Source organism: Leuciscus leuciscus, assembly GCF_965113295.1.
Source record: "Leuciscus leuciscus genome assembly, chromosome: 1".
In the NCBI taxonomy this organism is placed as follows: domain Eukaryota; kingdom Metazoa; phylum Chordata; class Actinopteri; order Cypriniformes; family Leuciscidae; genus Leuciscus; species Leuciscus leuciscus.
In genome coordinates this window covers 14,171,834-14,188,409 of record NC_138725.1, presented here as the reverse complement: position 1 = coordinate 14,188,409, position 16,576 = coordinate 14,171,834, and the positions used below count along the sequence as shown (strand labels likewise).

The following is a 16,576-nucleotide window of genomic DNA, read 5'->3' as shown; positions in this document are numbered from 1 at the left end:
GGGAAGTTGAGTCATTTAATGAAGTGCATTTAAAAATGTATACATTTTTAATATTATGAATATGCTTTGGACACCAGAATTGACACGCCACGTCATTGACCCACCTACTTTTTAGACAATTTTTTTTATTGTTAAATGAATACCAACTTAATATAATTATTTTCAAACAAACAAAGGAAATGTCAAAGCCAAGCAGATAGTCCACGAAGGCACGAATAAAACGTCCCACCTGGATTGAGATTTTTTTAAACATTAATTTTCAATGTAAATCTAGACCTATTCATGGGGCCAAATCAAGAAGTGCATCCCAAATTTTAATGTTGCTCTATTTCTCTGTTCTTGTCTAGTTTGTAGCAATGAAACAGAAAACACCACAATTCAACAATGTATTTATTTAAATACAACATTAGAAACAATGATCAATTTTACACACCTGATTGCAACCTGTCTTTCTTGAAAAAAAAAAACCTGCAACCTGTCTTTCTTGAAATTTCTTTTAGAACAAAAATGAATAGAAAGACTGTGCCTGTCTCCTTATCAACCGTAAGGCGAAGGACACGTGTAGACGTTCAAAAAAGGCTTAATCAAATTAGGACAGACATGACTGACATGACTGATATGGACATGACAGGAATAGGGGCAGATGACAGAGTTCTTTCTGAGAACACTGCCCCACCCTCTTCAGCTGCACATGCAATGCCAGAGGTGCAAGTGTTAACTGAAGAGGACATGGAATTGGAGGCAGATTTTGATGATGTGTATTGTGATGGGGATGGGACATCAGGTTCGAATTCTGAAAATGATGATGACCAAACATCACTTTCCGATAACATTGCCAACTGGGCAGTGAGTTTTGGCATTTCCCTCGTTGCCCTGACTGCACTGTTGAGTATACTCCATATAACCCATCCCAATCTGCCAAAGGATGGTAGGACCCTTCTCAAGACAAAAACACATTATGCTATTCAGGAGAAGGCTGGGGGGAACTACCATCACTTTGGCATCCTTTCCTCCTTGAAGGCCACTATAAGCAAATATGCCAAAACACTGACAGAGGGCATGACATTGTGGCTGCAGATTAATATAGATGGTCTACCTTTATTTAAAAGTTCCACTGTACAGCTGTGGCCCATCCTTGGCTTACTGGTTACCGTCCCCATGAAGGAACCTGTTGTCATTGGGGTCTACTATGGACCGAAAAAACCTAGTTCGGCCACAGAGTTCCTATCTGATTTTGTCAATGAACTACAGGAGCTAGAGGCTGGGTTTTGCATTGGAGATAAGAACCTTAAAATGAAGCTTCACACGGTAATCTGTGATACCCCTGCACGGGCCTTTGTAAAAAAAACAAAGGCCCATAATGCTTACCATGGGTGCGATAAGTGCCTACACCCAGGGCAATACCAGAACCGGCGTATGACGTTCCCTGGATTAGAGCACCCCCAGAGAACTGACATCTCATTCAATATGAAGGTTGATGAACTACACCACCACGAGGGGCCACATCCATTTAAAAATGTGAAGGTTGGCATGGTATCGCAGTTTCCCTTGGATTATATGCATCTAGTGTGTTTGGGCATTGTAAGGAAACTGCTCCAGACCTGGCTCCGGGGTCCGTTAACAGTAAGACTGCCGGCATTAATAGTAGACAATAGTAGAAAATATGTGATGGCTGTGGGAGTTTTTTCCAAAATCTTTGGCACAGAATGACCCTCTAGTATTTGTCAGTTATTGCTCACCAGAACAGGGAATGGTATCAGCCATGTGAGAGGAGGACATTTTTTATTAAATGGTAGTAATCTGTTAACCATGACTGAAAATACACATGGGGCCTTTCTATTCACTAATATTTCAGAAATCAGTCCCTACCTTGAGTAACTTTGCGCATGTTAAATGCGGGTCAGGTGTTGAGGTGGTGAAGGGTTTTGCTGTCCTGCCCCATAGTCAGGTGCTAAGGGAGAGAAATTGGTATTAAATGGCTGTGATCTGTTAACCATGGTAGGCTGCAAGGCTGCAAGCTACAGGGCCAAACAATGGCAAACAAAAAATCTCTGGTCATGCTGAACATGAATTTATGTTTCAACATTTTGGCATTCTACCTATTTCAACCCCATGAATGGATTGACATTGAAAATCTGAGATGGTAATGCAGATTTAATCTATTAATTTGAAACAGAGTGACCATTGCTGTGTTAATATTGATGGGGCCACTGTATTCAATATTATTTCGGAGAACAGTGTTTACCTAGACAGTTTTCTCCAGGTTGAGTATTTACTCTGCTGCCTCGCACTCGGCGAGATGGTGGAGCTGAAGGAATGGATACAAGGAGAGGGGAATATCTTTAGCACTAAGAATGTTAACCATATCTCTAATATTAATATTATGATATGTTATTTAGATGTTAAGAGATTATTCCTTACTCTGCCAGTGCCATTGGCTTGAGGCTTCAGCTGATACACCAGGCATCCTCAGAGATGCAAAGTCACCATTTTCTTCCTCACTCTCGTCCCCAAAACGATGGCTGTTAAAAAAATGGCCAAATATACATAGTACAAGCGTCTCTGGTCTATTTTTGAATGCTACGGGAAAGAACCTTCCTATTACTGTAGAAACATAACAAAAACAAAACAGAACAGAACACAGTTACACTGGCTTCCTGAATCTTTTTTCCGGCAGCTCCCCCTCCTGCTCTGCGTCAGACTGTAGCTCAGAGGTGTTGCAGCCGGTCTGATACTGATTCATTAGCCTAATGACGTCTTTGTAGTTGTCTAAAATTGAATATGTTAAAATGAACATGAGTTTCAAATTAGCTGTAGAGCTGCACAGAGTATTATTATTATTGATGATGATGATTATAATTATTATTATTATTATCGTCTTTATTTAACCAGGTTGGTCTCATTGAGAACACAAAATATCTCTTACAAAAGAGACCTGACCAAGAATAGCATCAGTAGATATAAATGGAATATTTTAAACAATGCAAGGCAAAGACAATGTCATGGGCATTTTCAGAACATAGAAATAATACGTTATTTCAAGCAGAAGGAGAAACAACCATGAAATTATTTTTTAACAAGAGTTTTATGAATTGGCTTACCACAAGTTCTGACAACCTTTACGTCATATTTTGGCCAGTTTGGCTCATGCTTCTCATTGTTAGCGGCTGCCCTTTTCACCCGTTCAGTGCTCTTAAAGCTGGGCCAGTACACCATCCCATCATCATACTGTACCAGTCAATTGGAACAACAGCAATGTCCTTGCTCGCTTGGAACTCAATTAGGTGAAAAGGCATCCTTAATGTAGAAAGAAAGAAAAGGGGTATTTATTAATCATCAAAAAGGAATAACATGACTAAAGCATGCACAAGTGTACAGTGTATACAAATAAGCAAGTAAGATAGCCTGAAAGTTAATTAGAATGGTGCCCCAGGGTGGGAAGAAGTATAAGGAAGGAAAATGTACAGGTCATAATAGTTAGGTAGAACTTCAGCACAACTGTAAAGCAGGGTACTATTGCAGTTTTTTGGCAGAATGTGTTGGGGGTGTTGTTTCATAATCTAAAAAAAAAATGGTTTACAAAAGATTTTAGCATTTGTCCAGCATAGTCAGCAAGGTTGAGATGTTCAGGGCTTATCAAAATAGATATAGCAGTTGACAGGAGCATGGAATTGTGGTACATGTTCCGGTCCAGGAATCCTGCCAGCACCACAGGGCCAGTGTACAGTAAGAACTGTCGGAATTCAGTCGCCTTCCAACGGTCCAACTCCCTAAGCGACCGTGGTCTCCTGGCAAACTCAATTGGCACGTAGGGCCTCATTGACTGGAGTTTGCCTGACATCCTGTCTACTATTAATGCCGGCAGTCTTACGGTTAACGGACCCCGGAGCCAGGTCTGGAGCAGTTTCCTTACAATGCCCAAACACACTAGATGCATATAATCCAAGGGAAACTGCGATACCATGCCAACCTTCACATTTTTAAATGGATGTGGCCCCTCGTGGTGGTGTAGTTCATCAACCTTCATATTGAATGAGATGTCAGTTCTCTGGGGGTGCTCTAATCCAGGGAACGTCATACGCCGGTTCTGGTATTGCCCTGGGTGTAGGCACTTATCGCACCCATGGTAAGCATTATGGGCCTTTGTTTTTTTTACAAAGGCCCGTGCAGGGGTATCACAGATTACCGTGTGAAGCTTCATTTTAAGGTTCTTATCTCCAATGCAAAACCCAGCCTCTAGCTCCTGTAGTTCATTGACAAAATCAGATAGGAACTCTGTGGCCGAACTAGGTTTTTTCGGTCCATAGTAGACCCCAATGACAACAGGTTCCTTCATGGGGACGGTAACCAGTAAGCCAAGGATGGGCCACAGCTGTACAGTGGAACTTTTAAATAAAGGTAGACCATCTATATTAATCTGCAGCCCCAATGTCATGCCCTCTGTCAGTGTTTTGGCATATTTGCTTATAGTGGCCTTCAAAGAGGGAAGGATGCCAAAGTGATGGTAGATCCGACCAGACTTCTCCTGAATAGCATAATGTGTTTTTGTCTTGAGAAGGGTCCTACCATCCTTTGGCAGATTGGGATGGGTTATATGGAGTATACTCAACAGTGCAGTCACGGCAATGAGGGAAATGCCAAAACTCACTGCCCAGTTGGCAATGTTATCGGAAAGTGATGTTAGGTCATCATCATTTTCAGAATTCGAACCTGATGTCCCATCCCCATCACAATACACATCATCAAAATCTGCCTCCAATTCCATGTCCTCTTCAGTTAACACTTGCACCTCTGGCATTGCATGTGCAGCTGAAGAGGGTGGGGCAGTGTTCTCAGAAAGAACTCTGTCATCTGCCCCTATTCCTGTCATGTCCATATCAGTCATGTCAGTCATGTCTGTCCTAATTTGATTAAGCCTTTTTTGAACGTCTACACGTGTCCTTCGCCTTACGGTTGATAAGGAGACAGGCACAGTCTTTCTATTCATTTTTGTTCTAAAAGAGAAATTTCAAGAAAGACAGGTTGCAGGTTTTTTTTTTTTTTAAGAAAGACAGGTTGCAATCAGGTGTGTAAAATTGATCATTGTTTCTAATGTTGTATTTAAATAAATACATTGTTGAATTGCGGTGTTTTCTGTTTCATTGCTACAAACTAGACAAGAACAGAGAAATAGAGCAACATTAAAATTTGGGATACACTTCTTGATTTGGCCCCATGAATAGGTCTAGATTTACATTGAAAATTAATGTTTAAAAAAATCTCAATCCAGGTGGGACGTTTTATTCGTGCCTTCGTGGACTATCTGCTTGGCTTTGACATTTCCTTTGTTTGTTTGAAAATAATTATATTAAGTTGGTATTCATTTAACAATAAAAAAAAAATCTAAAAAGTAGGTATTCATTTCATAGGAAGACCTAATATTTGTTTGATGTATAACAGGCCTTGTGATTTGAAACATTGGATTTGATTTGTAACAATATTATGTCATGAGAGGGGGTTCTGCGAAAAATCAGCAGCTGAGCCGACCATACCTGCCAATAAAACCGGACATCAGCTGCTGTTAATAACCAGAAGTCGGAGGTGGATTCCGCTTTTAGCCAGGCAAATAAGTTATTATATCAACTTATATAATTTGCTTTTACTTATTTAAATAAACAAGGCCTACTTCTATTAGTAATTATTTTATTAAAAAAAGGTTTATCAAATATAAATCAAGTAACGAAGATCATAGACATGATACAAAAAAAACAAACATTAAGCTACATTTGAAATTATAAATTTGTACCTGTATAAATATAATTTATGAATGAGTGTAAATGTTTGTTATATATATATATATATATATATATATATATATATATATATATATATACAGTGTTTCCCCTAGAAATGTTTCCAGCAGCGGTGCTGTTACGTTTTAATACTGTGACTTTCTTGACTTTAACCCTCTGAGGTCTGAGGGGTTTTTGGGGTCCTTGAGATGTTCTGACATGCCCTGACATTTGTGCTTTTTTCAGTTGCTTATAAACATATTAATGGCAAAGGTATAATTACACTCTATTTAGCACAAACAGGGCTACCATAATATGTGAGCAACATGCATGTACATGTTTGTATTTTTGAGAGAATAATGTTTATGCATGGTTATTGAAAAAACTAAAAACTAAAGTTTCTGAAATAAGGCCACAAAACACATACTAAATACGTGTCAATAAGACTTTTGACTAATTGATGTCTTTGCCTAGAGTTTTTTCTTCAAAATTATGTGAAAATCATCCTGCCCTTATCATTCACATAACACAATACATTGATTTAAATCTTGTAAAACACTTTTTGTTTGTAAAGGCAATATGCGCAAGGGGCGTCAACCATTCAACAGCATCATGCATATGTAGTGATTCACACCTTAGGAGACAATGGGGCCCGCATACTTAATGAGCCATTCATTCAGGTGTGTCACCTATAGCCACAAGAAAGAATGCAAGAGCAATATATATACAGTATATATATATATATATATATATATATATATATATATATATATTCTACCAAATTGGTTCACAGTTGGAAGCATGTCAATTTTTATTTATTTTTTCACAAATTTTGCTTGCAAATTGTATAATATCCAAGGAAAACATGTCTATTAATTGTGCAGTTAATTCTCATACTGTATTTTCAGTTTTGGAATATGTATCCTCTCCCCAAATTTGTCAATAATAAAACACAATAAAAATTATTTAAAGAAAATGCTTATATTTACCTTTTAAAATTTGTTTACATCTACCTTGTAAATATATATTTTTTTATTAAAAAGGTTACAATTACAACAACAATTGAAGTGTAATCTTTCTTTGTAAAAACTAAAGTATACATTTTATCATACATATTTCAAAGTTAAGGATTCATTACTTCGAATATAGCCTACATTGACAAAACATACTATATTTAACATATTAGCAAAAATTGGCAAACAAAAGCTTATTTGAGGTGGCAGATATTTTACAGTAAAAATGTATAATCTATCCAAAACTAATCAACGAAATGTTGTCTTTCATTTGTCTGTAAAATAGGTCTTTCGTTTTTATTATAAGGAATATAAATGTTAATTTGCAGTTTAATACGTTGCTTATACAAATACATTTTATTTCAACATATTTCAATCGATTTTACTCAGTATAGCAAAATAGTTTGCTAAAAGCAGATCATTCATTCACACAGAAACGCAATTCAAATTTAAACCGTCTTTTTGCGAGTTGTGGTAAACAGCGCATCTCTGCCGTTCATTCATTCACACAGAAACGCGATTTACTTGAGAATGAAAAAAAAAACTTACTACATTATTCCATCCGTTGCTCCTCGAAATACCAGCACTTCTGAGGTAAGTTTTCCATTATTATTATTCCTCACAGCGCTGCGAGACAGTGTAGACAAGTACACTTATCTGAATAAACTTGATGTGTTTTCTCGAGCTGATATGTGGGCGTTCACAGTTTGTATGGGATCGTCTCAGCCATTTGCGTTTGAATAGCGCGCGCTCTCCGTGGGCGGGGCCGATTAAAACGTAATTAGATGAGATGAGGTCGACTGGAATCGCTCTCTTTTAATACGAATTTCACAAGATGAGAATATTTGTTCTTTATATAAATTACTTCATTTAAAAGAAGAGAATTCAAGCTTCATGCCTGTGTGTCTGTATGCCTGTTTGACTGAGTATTCGCTCAGTTATTGTTCATTTTCGGACGCGTTTCAGAATGGACTTCACTGGCAGAGAGAAGGCAGAACTCGTTTCGTGTTTATTTTTCTTTATTTGGCAAAAAGCACAACACTTTGTTTTTATTGTGAGTATATACAAAAATAATACACATTTAACAGAATCGATTGATGTATGAAACTCCTATGGAAAATCAAAGTCAACAGAGTATTTATGAGTTTCTTTTACATTGATAAAAAAAAAAGCGAGCTGGTATCGCCGGCGATACCGTAGACCTCAGGGGGTTAAAATGTATATTTTAAATTGAAAAACATCATAGGTGTAATTTAGGGCACAATTCAAACGAAATCAAAATATTTGTTGTCTCTCGCCACTGAGGTCCCATGGCTGTCGACCGGAAGGGGAGGGACTTAGGCTCTCTATTTAGGCGGTCTCTGACGTGCCAGGGTGGAAAGTGCCCTGATTGGTTCAAGCGTCTGAGCCGCCTCGCCATAGTTTCGTGCAGCATTTGCTGCAGAACAGCCAATGACCGCTCTAGACGCTCATGTGTCTGCTGTGCAACTTTACTGCGTCACAAAAAAAATTGGCTTCAATACTCTCGAGAAAAGGAGTTTTCCCGTAATACGAGACCTCTCGGAACACAAATTTAATTGAGAAAGGTCATAATTCTTGTATATTGTTACTGTTAGTTTAAATGATTTTATTGTTCTCATTTGTAAGTCGCTTTGAATAAAAACGTCTGCTATATGAATAAATGTAATTAATATAAAAGTCATTAGGTGTCGCACCGCTGCTCCTTCAGCTGTTTATGAAAAGTCATAAAGTCGTAATTACACGACTCTGCAGAGCTGTCTGCTCTAACGTTACTGAACTCAAGCGAAATGTCATCCGCTCCCTCGAGCAACAAGAACAGTGACAAGACGTCGTCACTCGCGAAGTCATGGCAACCAAATAACAACAGTATATTGTATATAATATATTATAATATATATATTATATTTGCCTATAGGGAAAGTGACAAACAGCGATGAAAGCCGTGACATGAAATCCGCACTCACAGGTCCCGTGAAATATGACAGCTAACGTACAGCTTATTGGAAAATACATAGCATTGTGGACACTGAATTTGATCAATTTAACTTAACGTTACTGTTTATCAGACACCAGACGACACAAGAAATGGTTGTTCACAAGGTATGGTTTCAATGTAACTTAGACGGTATAACTAACATTAGCAGCAGAAGCCCGCACTTTTGAGTTTGACGTTCAAATAGGCGGCATTAGTTGTCTGAACCGACTCAAACAGTGATTAAAATGCCGAAACTTAATTTTCATTATATAAGAGGATGGCAGACACACACACATGAGACCAAAATTGGCAAAAAGCAAACTTAATGCACAGCTAGCTAGAAGCTAGCGCTAAACCATTAAGTGAACATTCTAAAGTTGTCCTAATATCAAACAACGTCATTACAATCATTAGTATACAGTGATTTAAAAAAACAATGTTTACTGTGAATGTCGCAATATATTAATAAATCAATATACTTACTCAAAAGAGGGTTCAACACAACCGTGTCACAGCAAAAATATTCTCGACTGATATCGGCTCTTGGTGACGTGCTGTAGTCCAACCGTTGCAGTAAAAGGCGCGTCCGCGTCAGAGCATCCGACATGGGTCCGCTCAGGACCCGCTGTTTGACAGTAGAATTTACGGAGCATCCCGGAGGCGGAGCTGATCCTCTGGGCGGCGCCAAAACGAATTTGACAGTCACGCGGGTTTGGCGACTTGAACGCGGATCCGCATAGGAGTCTCCTGCTGTGTGGGTAGGCACACAGTAGTTGACACACCATGTTTTATTTGAATTAAATAACATACAATATAACACAATATTTATAATTAAATTAATCATTTTGTCTTTATTCATTAAAGTGCATAATATCAGCGTCATATCATATGCATACATGCAGTTAAAATAGTCATTACAGTTCAAGTCTTATCATAACTGGTAAAACCTGAAAGCCAAAGAAAGAAAACATCTATTTTTACTTTCTTTAGACAATATACAATATCACTCAATATTACTATTAAATACCATGTACCGTAGTAATACAAATGCCGTAAATGAGTCCTGCCTGTTGTGACATTACCTACTCTGCTTTCCTTTATAACCTTATATCTTAGTCAAATCTACATATCGTTCCCAACACAAGTATTGTTTATGGTAAAACATGTTGAAGATTAGCGAACAGGCTGTCGATTACTTAAATGATCAGGTGTTTCCTCACAAAAGCGGTTTATTCAGTGAAGCCTCTTCTCCATTGACATCCATTCATAAAACACGGCCTCTGCTCTTCTTCACTGCGTACCAGCGTTAGCATTAGCCATTACGCTTTTTTTTTGGCTAAAGGTTGCAGGCTTGTCATCTAGTGGCTTAAGCCCCGTTCACACCGCCAGCGACTTTGTCGCTGTATGTCGCTAGTCTCTGTACTGTGAAGTCGCTTGTGGGCGTTCATAGTGCTGTCGCTCTAATGTGACTGGTAGACTGCACGTCTGGCCATATCTATACAAAATACCATCACAAGTGATATATACAACTATATCATTTTAATTTGACTAGGATTTAGGCTCAAAAGAAACAGTATGCTGTTGGGAGAGTGTTTTTATATTACCACAGCAGTGTTCAGTGGATTAAATCATTTAGCCTACTGGATTAACGATCGATCAATCAACAGATTAACTCATACTGTCATAAATTACTAAAACGTCATTCGAATTTGACAAATAATCAATTTTCTTATCCCTAATAGTCAACATAATGCAGGGGAAACTGTAAAATGATCTGCAGCAGTGCTAAACTTGCATCATAATTACAACACTCGAACTAAATGTGTGAATTAAACTCACTGAGACTGTCGACAGTTTCTTTTCTATGCATCATATTATTATATCCATGTATGTGGTTACAGTCAAATCATATAAAACAGTGAAATCGCCCTCGAACTCTTCTGTCTTGCCTGCACTCGAGACGGTGACGTGAGCTGAGCTCCTCTGAAAGTCTTCTTTCCTATTGGTTGTTGCTCGCGAAAATCGCTTCTCATTTGCATAAAGTTGAAATCTTGAACTTTTGTCGCGCATCTCGTGTCGCTTGACACGCCCACATTCTGTCGCCAACGGTCACTGTCGCTCGTGTCGCCGGAAGTCGCCAGCGCTCCATTGAAATGAATGGGATCATGTCGCTTTGTCGCTGCGTGTCGCTGGCAGTGTGAACGGGGCTTTAGGCAATAAGCACGTCCCAGCCGGGTTCGTCACTTATTGGGGTCCCCTGGAAACGTTTCCGTTGTGGTCTGTGCTATTTGATTTTCATAAAATTGATCACTCTCTTAAATTTTTAAAAGAAGAAAGCTTAGGCTCTTTTTGTGGGGATAGTCCCTTTAGTATAAGCAAGTGTAGTGGGTATTGAGAAGAGAATATTATTGTTATGATTGGTTATTTCATTGGTTCATGTAGTTTGTTATGGTGCAGTACCGAAAGACTCATGTACCGAGCATGGAGAGTTACTATCAGGCACACGGTTCTCTTCCCCCACTCATAATACAGAGATTTGAGGGAAACGCAACAAGTGTCTGTCAGTAATATTTCTATGTTCCCCTTTTCAGGGAGACTACACAAGCAAGTAAATATTTTTATCTGAAGTCGTGCTGAATGAATAAACACTGTTTTTGCACTCCTGACACTAGATCAGACCCTCAGTCACATAAATAAAAACAAGAAATAGTATAGATGTTCAGAATAGGAAAAACATATCTTAACTCAATACATTTCACTGTAACTTCCACTGGTCATCATCACCACATAACTCACATACAAATTACAAAAACAGAGCATAAATGAACCTAAACTTTTGTAAAATACTCAATAGCCTTGTCACTACACCAATTTTTTTATAATTTGAACAAGAACTGTGAGATTTTCATAATCCGCTAATAACTTCATAAATCTCCTGGTTTGATGTCGTGCAGTGGTGTATCAGCTGCCTTTCCTTGAGATACTTTCATCTAAACATAAATGTTAGATAGGAGAGAAGACATTTCTTTACAACAGGTCATGTTCACACAACTCAGTTGATGTGTCATGAGGTTGAAGGAGAGAACCCAAACGCAGACACTCAAGGTTTATTACGACACAAAACAGGACTGGAGGAGAGTACACCTTTGACTAAGGGCGTTTTTCCACTGGGTTCGTTTGCTGCGGTCCGAACCTGAGTGCGCTAGTTCCCGGCGCCCCCCGCAGCGTTGGTCTGGTTTCACACTCAATTAGTTGTATCGAACCCAGGTGCGTTTGCAGTGATCTTACGTCATCGCAAACGCACACGGAAAATGCATGGATAAAACAACTCGACTGAGCATAGCTGTAATTTGTCTGTTTTTTTGGTGCTATTATGCACAACATAGTGAGAGACATCACCTCTTCAGTGTCCCACAACGTTCCCCTGCCACTCATGGTTGTTGTGTGTGAGGAAACAATGATATCGACAGTGATACGCACGCGCGGGATACTATACTTCCTGAACAAGCGCGCACCCGAGTCCGTGTTGCTTGCACATTAACGCGAACCGCGCCACGGTTCGGGAGCAACCGAGCTCAGACCACCTCCTCCAGGTAGTCTCGGGTTCGGTAGTCTAGTGCGCACCCGGGTCCGATGACAGCGTTCACATTAGCGATTTTTCATGCGAACCGTGCCCCGGTCCGCACTAAACTGCCAGTGTGAAAGCGCCCTTAGACAAGATAATAAACGAAGACTAGATTCTGACTTGACAGGAAACTAACAGCAACACAAACTCACGATTCTCATTAAACAGTATTCAGACAAAGTACTCACAGGACTGTCACAGAGTTTAACACACAATGTTTGACAATGTACCGACACAGGACAGAAAACATGAGGGGATTAAATAGGGAGCAAACTAATCAGGAACACAGGTGTAAGCGATAATATAATAATTACAAGATGAGATAACAAGGGGGCGGGGTAAGGTGACAAGACAACGCAAGCACACAGCCCAAACAAATGGCCATGTGCTTACACATAAAACATGAGTCTGTCATGATCCTGCCTCAAGACAAGAGAATATCTGGGACACGAAGGCAGAATCATGACATGATGGCACTTGTTGTTTAACCCCTTCCATTCCCATACAGTAAATGCGGTCTTTCCAAACAATATAAAGCAAACTTATTTTTTCCCCCAAATAATTTTTCTTTATCATCCCCCCTTTTGATGCAGGGTCCAACCCGTGCATCAATTATCATAGTGGTTGAAGAAATGTTTGGGTAGACAAGGTTTTCTATCAACACTAAACCAAAGAACCAAGTCCGGTTGAGCCAATGAGGCGCAACCAAAAGGACCTGCTCCTCATCCTCCCTTATCTTGCACAGGACCTGTGCATGAAGGCTCACTGGGGGAAACACATACTTGCGGAGGCACCACGGCCAGCTGTGCGCTAGTGCATCCGTGCCGAGGGTCCCCTCGGTCAGGGAATAAAAAAAGCGGCAGTGGGAAGAGTCTAGGGAGGCAAACAGATCTACCTGTTCCCAAATCAGCTGAACTGTCTGGGGATGGAGTCTCCATTCCCCAGGAAGTGGATGAAACCGTGAAAGCTCGATGGCTGCACGGTTCAGTTCTCCCTGGATGTGAATGGCTCGAAGCGACCTCAGATGCTTCTGACTCCATTGGAGGAGGTGGCGGGCGAGTTGCGACATACGGCGGGAGCGTAGACCACCTTGCCGGTTGATGTATGTTACTGTCGCCGTGTTGTCTGAACGGACTAGTATGTGTTGGTCCTTGAGCAATGCACGCAAGCGATGCAGAGCCAAGCATACCGCCAGCAACTCGAGCCAATTGACATGCAAAAGGCGCTGGGGTCCTGTCCAGGAGCCCGCGGCAGCATATGAAGTCCGAGCGGTGTGGCTGCCGCTGCGGATGCCATATGCCCCAGGAGCCTCTGAAATAACTTCAGTGGAACCGCATTCTTGCCCTCGATTTGACTCAGACAATTCAGCAGTGACTGGTCACACTCTCTCAAAATTTTCAGATAACATGTTACACACAATCTCTTTTGTTTGTGTGACAGCAGTTTTTCAGCTGCGTCTGCCCTGGCATTTCCTACAGAAACAAAATCGTTTTTTGTTAGTATGCGCTGTGCATTTACAAATAGAAATTAGCATCCATGCATGAAGCAATTCAGCATGAAGAAAAGGTTGACCATCTGACTTAACATTTTTTCAATGTTTCCACAGCGCCTCAAAATCATGTACTCCAAACTAATAACGAGAGTCTACGGAGCCCGTGGTGGTGGAAAAAAAATGGGATGTGAGAAATTGTGAAAAAAACATTCCCTTGCAAAAATGTTGTGTTCCCTCGCAAATATATTTGCGTTCCCACGCTAAACCTGTTGTGAGCTCGGACACACACTTCCTGTTTAATGTCCCGCTGGCAGTGTTTCAGAGATCCGTATGTTAACAATGCATGGTTCATAGTGTTTGAACTTGGACTCAAATATAAAGAAATGCGGTCAGTGCTTAACTCGAGTTCAGTGAAGTTGGCAATTGTCACAGGTGTCAGATCCACTGCGAGAAGAGAGATCTGTCAGTCTTGTCTGCACTTGCACTTGCACTAACGGCCGTTAGGAAGTGGTATCGCTTCCTCTTTAAGCACTCGCGCTTAGTCTCACTGTGAAAGCAGACGGGAAGCACAGTATCTTCCACTCTCTCGTACAAATATCCTATTTACGGTCTCTTTATAACTTTATAACAGTGTACACTGCAGGCACGTCGTGTTTTTTTTATAGCCCCGGATCTCAAAAAATTTAATTTAGGCCTATTGATAATTATTATTAGGCAAAGTGGCAAGCAGCACGAGTCCACGAGCCGTGAGAGCAGGGCGTGGACAGTAGCGCGAGTGTTAATGAGTCACCTGAATTCAAGTTCAAGCACCGGTTTCAAGTTTCTCACGGATTAACTTCGGGGGCGCGCGCACCGCACCGGTTTCAAAAAAATAACGCAGTCAGCACCGCCGCACAGTCTTCAGTCACACCAGATGTTGTCAGGCTATATGTCAGTAAAACTCAGAAAAACTAACTTACTTACGTCGTGTCAGCCGTTTGCTCGCGGCGCGCACTCTTCAATCACGCAAATGCGGCGTGCCCTGTATCACGCAAAATAAACTAGCATGTAACGTTCTGTCGTCAATTAAGTATTGAAATAACCAAAAGGGAGATTAAAGCTGCGTCAAAACTCTATGTCGGGGCTAGGGCTGGGCATCGTTCAGAATTTTTCGATCCGGTGCCAATTTCGATACCTCAGTTTCGATACCGATTCCTAACGATACTTTTTTCGATACCATATGTTTTAAAATTAATTTCAACATCAACAAAAATACATTAAACACAAAGCTTTTATTTTCCACCTTAATTGTGAATCAAAACAGTTATCAAAATAAAATAAAAAATCTGGTAAAACTACTCACTTAGCATGTCCACAAAACGTATATTTTTCTCTCCGTTTTGGCCTTCCGTCCACACGGAGACGGCGTTTTTATTAATGAAAATGAAGCTTTTTTGAAAACGCACTCCATAGTGGATACATTTGAAAACGCGGCAATACATGAGAGCAGTTGCGTTTTAGACCAAACATACGGTGACTGCGTGCGACCTGGACCGCATCAGTGAATGGTGAGATATTTTACTAAATAAAATTATCCTGTCAGACGAATTGCGCGATAACTTCATTATTTATTTTTCCATCTGAATCATATCAGTGATCTTTGGTGGGGATTAACACATGCGCAGTAAGGTGTATTAAGCGTTTTCAGGCGTTTCTCAAAAGTTTCTCATCCACACTGAAACGTCCGAAAACGCCTGAAAACGCTAGTGTGGACGGAGAGCGTTTATAAACGAAAACGCCGTTTTCAAATGTATCCGGATTAATGTAGACATAGCCTAACATTAATAAAATGACTGCCTGTCAGTCAGTCATCAGGGGAGAGAAAACACCATTGTGGCTGCTTGTTTAGTAAGAGGAAGTGTAACGTCAACAGCACCGCGACCGCTTTCTGCTCGCCATTAAATTCATATCATATCGCAGCAAACGCTGTCTGCGTGAAGTTTTAAAAAACTGTTACCACACTTGAGACCAACCGTGACTCTCTGTGACTTCAGCAAAACTGCAAACAGTTTAATCCGTCCGCACCTCTCCGTGTGTGTGTGGGTCGGAGCTCCGCTCTTTGTCAATATGCAGAGAGGACAGATAAGCTTGCGCTTACGCGCTCAGATGGAACCGAAATTTGGCACCGAAAGATAAAGAATTTTTCGATACTCATAGAATTGGAGTATTTTTTTCGATACCATAAAAGTATCGAAGTTCGGTACCCAGCCCTAGTCGGGGCTTTTGGATTCCTTTGTAGGCTACATAAATGTTACACATTTTGGCGTAGCCCTACTCAATTTTCATTATTAATATTCTAATATTTTATCAATATTGCAAAGTCATCAAAACTGACTAAATATTTTGTGACCAAAAATTTGAAAAATAGGCCTACATCTAGCCTAAATGATCGTTCATGACATTCTTTTAACTATAAGCAACCCAATTTGTCTAGATCTGTATTATTTCCTTATATAATATGCTTAAATATTGCTGCGCAGTCGTGTGATTTAGTCTGCTTGATTAACATTATTACAATGTATTCCTATTTAACTCTGATATGTAGCCTATATATAAGGTCCTCGAATGTGTTCGAATATTTCACCAGCATCAGCCTTTTCACAGTTTCTATCAATCCGCTTGTCTGTGTTTGCACAATTT

The 16,576-nt window shown here is 40.1% G+C and overlaps 2 protein-coding genes and 1 long non-coding RNA gene across 3 annotated transcripts in view; 1 reads left to right on the top strand and 2 right to left on the bottom strand.

Moving 5' to 3' along the window:
- Positions 1 to 1,903, bottom strand: part of LOC309499160 (GTPase IMAP family member 8-like) — a 28,483-nt gene extending 26,580 nt beyond the window's left edge. The window contains exon 1 of the mRNA XM_082170295.1: positions 1,870 to 1,903. Coding sequence (XP_082026421.1) covers positions 1,870 to 1,888 — 19 coding nt within the window. The 5' untranslated portion in view covers positions 1,889 to 1,903. The remainder of the gene's footprint in view (positions 1 to 1,869) is intronic.
- Positions 1,890 to 10,092, bottom strand: LOC309492252 (uncharacterized protein; the record flags this gene model as incomplete). Its single annotated transcript, XM_082161150.1, has 6 exons — positions 9,264 to 10,092; positions 3,102 to 3,297; positions 2,649 to 2,769; positions 2,422 to 2,522; positions 2,246 to 2,308; positions 1,890 to 1,951 (listed from the first exon to the last, which is right to left on the bottom strand). Exons 2-6 carry the CDS (start codon positions 3,214 to 3,216, stop codon positions 1,890 to 1,892), a joined length of 462 nt encoding a protein of 153 aa, XP_082017276.1. The 5' UTR covers positions 3,217 to 3,297; positions 9,264 to 10,092.
- Positions 10,093 to 10,148: 56 nt separating this feature from the next.
- Positions 10,149 to 16,576, top strand: part of LOC309503310 — a 76,457-nt gene continuing 70,029 nt past the window's right edge. The window contains exon 1 of the long non-coding RNA XR_014207607.1: positions 10,149 to 10,993. This is a non-coding gene — a long non-coding RNA (uncharacterized lncRNA). The remainder of the gene's footprint in view (positions 10,994 to 16,576) is intronic.